This window comes from Papaver somniferum, chromosome 2 (assembly GCF_003573695.1).
Source record: "Papaver somniferum cultivar HN1 chromosome 2, ASM357369v1, whole genome shotgun sequence".
Classification (NCBI taxonomy): Eukaryota; Viridiplantae; Streptophyta; class Magnoliopsida; order Ranunculales; family Papaveraceae; genus Papaver; species Papaver somniferum.
Window position 1 is genome coordinate 109528696 of NC_039359.1, and position 5167 is coordinate 109533862.

Here is a 5167-nt window from a genome sequence, read left to right on the forward strand (position 1 = left end):
GATTATATCAATCGGTGTTCATAGTTTTTGACGTAATGGTTATTTTCATTGGCTGAATTTATATAGCAACAGATGACAGTCCTGCATTAAACCTTCGTAGAAGTCCTAGGCTAATGGCGCAAGCTCAATCTCAGCAACCCCAACATACACAAAATGCAATATGTGAGCTTCTTTTTTACTTTTTTGAAGTCTTTCAAATGGTTATGGGAATATATATTTAGAATGACTAAATGTTATAGGTAAACCAATATCCATAACCATCCCCGTAGTCATCCACATATTTATAAGATTTTTAGGTTGCTTTGTATGCTAAATATAATTAAAAGTTGAGCTCTCTCGGTCTATGTACAACAAATTCACAACGAATGCGGATAGGTCGTCCACGTCAGAGTGTCGTGGGAAGATCTTCTTTCCGTAATTGTGTAAGGGGACTTACTTACCAAGTTGGATTTGTAAAATACTATTTGTCACCATTGGAAACATGTTCAAAATGTCAAGCGAAGATTTTCCATCGTGAATCAGAGAATTTTTGTTGTGGTTATGGAAAGATATCTTTGCAATTGGTTGAGCCACCTTTAGCACTTTTGGAGTTATTTGATGATCAAGGACCAAGAGGGAAACAGTTTAGGATCAACATCAGATCTTATAATCGGTGCTTTGCGTTTACTTCGATGGGGGTTTACTTTGATATGGATCTCGCTGATGGCACTGAAGGAGTTTATACTTTCCGTATTCAAGGCCATCATTACCGTAAAATTGGTAGTCTTTTTCCTATAGAGAATGCTTCTCGACCACGATACGTGCTAATATATTTTTATGACAGAAATCAGGAGATTGGGTGGAGGATAAAGAAAGGTAATGATGTGTTGGATAGAGATGTCTTGAAAATGTTCAGGGAAATCTTAAACAGACACAATAGTTTTTTCCATGTTTTTCGTCAAGGTGCAGAACGAGAAGATCTTTTGGATTGTCAGTTGATTATCAAAGAGCAGCCTAAAGATCAGTTGCAATACACTCTTCCAACTGCTTCCCAGGTTGCATCCATTGTACCAATAGGTGATAAAAGTTATGAACACACAAAACGTGAAATAATAGTGCAAGCAAGAACTATGAATCTCTTAAAGGTCTTTGAGACAGGTGGTAATTACGATCCTATGCAATATCCTCTTTTCCTCCCTTATGGAAGCTACGGGTGGGACATAGAAAGCAAAGACAATAATGGAAGAAAGAAGTCATGTCGTGGATACTATTCGTGTATTCTGCAGGTATTAATATGGTATTTGATTCTGAATTGTTCTTGGATTCATGTTTTTCCTGAATTGCGACACATCGTTTACTATCTTGCATCATAATGTGTTTCCGACTATATCTTCGGTATGTATCAAGTAACACCGTCTATAAATCTAAAGACACGAACTCACATTTTTTTAAGTATCTTTTAATCAATTTTTAGGGTGGTTTTTAATTGTTGGACAGATGCGCAACAATCATGATTCACTTTTTCTTCGGGGAGGAAGATTGTTGCAACAGTACGTTGTGGATAATTGGGTTAAAATTGACTCTGCTAGGTTCAGATGGATTACAGGTCATCAAAATAAATTAAGGGCGGAACTCTACGAAGGACTACAAGATGCACAAATAGTGGGCGAGACCATCGTAGGTAAGTTATAAGTTGAATACATATGTGCACTTTGTTTTTTACCTAAAATCAAATTCAAACTCAAAGCTTCAGGATCCACTAATTTTTTAAAAGAAAGAGAAAAACTTGGTATGTCTCTAATCTTATATCCTAAGTACATCAAATATGCATGAGTTCTTGATACGTTTTTTGTCTCAATAGACGAACTAAGTAAGAATATAGTACTACCTTCTTCATATATTGGTGGGCTACGTGATATGTACCAACGATACCAAGATGCGATGGCTTTGGTACAGAAATATGGGAAGCCTGATATCTTTCTTACGATGACTTGCAATCCACTCTGGCCCGAGATCGTAGCTAACATACGTCCCGGTCAATCCGCATCAGATAGACCTGATTTAACAACTAGGGTATTCTAGACTAAATTTGAAGAGTTGAAGGAATATATCTTCAACAAGGATGTGCTAGGAAAAGTAGCTTCTCATGTTCATGTGATTGAGTTTCAGAAAAGAGGTTTACCTCATGTTCATATGTTGATTATTTTGGAAAAAGAAGACAAGTTACAAGGTCCTGATGATTATGATCGCATAGTTAGAACAGAAATCCGTGATAAGAATAAAGAGCCCGAGTTGTACAAGCGTGTGAAGAAATGGATGATATATGGTCCGTGTGGAAGCAAGTGCATGCTGGAAGGAAAGTGCAAGAGAGGGTTTCCGAAACAGTTCTCGGAATGTACCTTGCAAGGAAAAGATGCATACCCAGTTTATCAGAGGAGAGAGGATGGAAATACTATAAGAATGAGTAAGAAATTCATAGCGGATAACAGATTTGTGGTTCCTTACAATCCTTAGCTTCTCCAGAAATACGATTGCCGCATCAATGTAGAAGTTTTTTCCAGTGTGTAAAGTGTGAAGTATCTTTACAAGTACGTCTACAAGGGCCCATATTGTGTTTCCTTTCTAATGCATCGAGTGCACCCAGAATCCGAGAATGATGAGGTATATATCAATACAAGATGGGTGTGTGCTCAAGAGGCAATGTGGATAATATACATGTTTGCGATGAATAAGATGTGTCCAGCAGTTCAACGATTGCATTTGCATCTCCCCAAACAAAACGGTGTCATGTTATACGAGCATCAAATAATCAATGAGGTCTTGGAAAATGAAAATAATTCCAAAACGATGTTTACTGAGTACTTTGTTATAAATGCCTGTGATCCTATGGAATGCAGTGGTTGTATCGGGAGTTTCCCGAACATTATAAATGGGATAAAGCAATTATGAAATGGCAGAGAAGAAGAACTAAACAGAGGGTCATTGGTAGGGTATATTATGTACCCGCTATTGCAGATGAAAGAATTTTTCTGAGGCTCATACTTATGCATGTCAGGGGTACCACTTCATATGAAGATTTGTTGACAGTTGACCGCAAACAATTTTGAACATTTAAAAGTGCAGTCGAGGCACGAGGGCTGTTGGAGAACGATAATAGTTTGAAGGCATGTATGGCTGAAGCAGCAACAAACAAGATGTCGTCAGCTTTGAGAACTCTTTTTGGTAGCATAGTGGTTTTTTGCAACTCGATGGACACTAGAAAGTTGTGGGAGGAGTTCTTCAACGACATGGTCGAAGATTATGCAAGTTCAAGTGATACAAGCTCCGCATACTTATCAGATTGTCTTCTTAGAGAGTTGGGTCGAATGATTCATCAACATGGCAAGCGTCTAAAAAATTATGATCTTCCAGCCATTGTAGGCATATTGGATGATAATTTACAGGTGTCTGATTTGATCGAAGAGGAGGTATCCATTCTGGTTTCCGAAGAAGATATGATGAATGTGGACAAGTTGAATGAAGATCAGTCCAAGGCTTACGATGCAATTATGGGTGTCGTCCGAAGAAAAGAAAGAAGGGTATTCTTTGTTGATGGTCCAGGAGGTACCGGGAAGACTTTTCTCTATCGTGCTATTTTGTCAACTGTTAGAAGAAACTGTGGCATTTTCATAGAAACAACTACGTCTGGAGTAGCAACTACTATGTTACCTAACGAAAAAACTGCACACTCAAGATTCAAGCTTCCATTTACCCCAGCAGCAACATCTACATGTGACATCACTTAAAATGACAAGTTGGTTGATCTTCTCCGTCAAGCTACTGTGATCATGTGGGATGAAGCTACCACGGCGCATCGGTATTCTGTCGAGGCATTTGATACGACTATGAGAGATATGACTGGTAACGAGAAGCCGTTTGGTGGTAAGATTGTTATTATGGGAGGTGATTTCCGTCAGGTTCTGCCAGTTGTACCAAAAGTTTCTGTGGAGACATGTAGAGGTTCTTCGTCTGAAGAAAAATATGTGTGCAGTGGGCGATACGTATTATTCTGATTTCTTGATGCGAGTTGGTGATGGAAATGAACCTTCTTGGGCAAATGACATGATAAAGATGCCAGATGATATGGTGATACCCTGGAATGGTGAAGATTCAGTGTCCCAACTGATAGATGCTATCTTTCCCGACTTGGCAGATAATTCCAAGGATCAAGATTACTTGCTTAATCGGGAACTGATTACACCACTGAATGAGCATGTCGATAAGTTAAATGATCGAGTGGTTAGCATGTTTCCCGGAGAAGAGCATACGTATTATTCATTTGATTTTGTGGAAGATGACTTCCAAAACCTCTATCTTTAAGAACACTTGAACGGAATATCCGGTTTACCTCCTCATGAATTGAAACTAAAGCTAGGAGCACTCATTATGCTACTAAGGAATGTTAGTGCCAAGAACGGCTTATGCACTGGTACTAGGCTTATCATAAAGAATTTCTTTCCAAATTGTATAGATGAAGTGATCCTTAGCGGGTAAACGAGTATTTCTTCATAGGATGCCAATGAGCCCGCCAGAGAATCTTGAGTTGCCAATATTTAAGATAATCTGCAAGCAATTCCCATTACGTATGTGCTTTGCATTCACCATCAACAAAGCACATGGACAAATAATTCAACACACCGGTATTTATCTTCTTGAGCATGTCTTCAGTCATGGACAATTATATGTCGGGCATTCAAGGGGTGTTTCTAGTAACAACACTAAGGTGTTAATCGATAAAGGAGAAATTTCTGATAAAGTTAGAACGTTTACCAAGAACGTTGTGTACAAGGAAGTTCTTACATCATCCTAGCTTAGTGTTGATGGTGGTTTTTAGCTTAGGGTTAAAATAGTAAAACCCTAGTCAGACAGTGACGTCACAGAACTTAAACGCATTTATTAAGGCCCTTTAATATGTCTGTGTAAGAATTACCAGGGTACCTTTTTTTTTATACATGTGTCATGTTCCACGGCAGAACCCTTAGTATTGACCGACATCATCTTCGTACATACCAAACCCTAATTATCACGCCACCGTGCCAATGGCAAACCATGCCAGCCACGTCTCCGCGCCAAGGCATGCCAACCATGCCAGCCGCACCACCGTGCCAATGGAAAACCATGACAGCCAAGTCTCCGCGCCAAGGCATGC

General features: G+C 39.1%; 2 protein-coding genes across 2 annotated transcripts; both read left to right on the forward strand.

The window, feature by feature from the left end:
* The first annotated feature begins 365 nt into the window (after nt 1-365).
* Nucleotides 366-2493, forward strand: LOC113351750. Its single transcript, XM_026595685.1, has 4 exons — nt 366-1265; nt 1477-1660; nt 1841-2052; nt 2149-2493. Exons 1-4 carry the CDS (start codon nt 366-368, stop codon nt 2491-2493), a joined length of 1641 nt encoding a protein of 546 aa, XP_026451470.1.
* Nucleotides 2494-3806: 1313 nt separating this feature from the next.
* On the forward strand, nt 3807-4338 carry LOC113351751. The gene is made up of 2 exons (XM_026595686.1): nt 3807-3921; nt 4010-4338. Exons 1-2 carry the CDS (start codon nt 3807-3809, stop codon nt 4336-4338), a joined length of 444 nt encoding a protein of 147 aa, XP_026451471.1.
* Nucleotides 4339-5167: the final 829 nt, after the last annotated feature.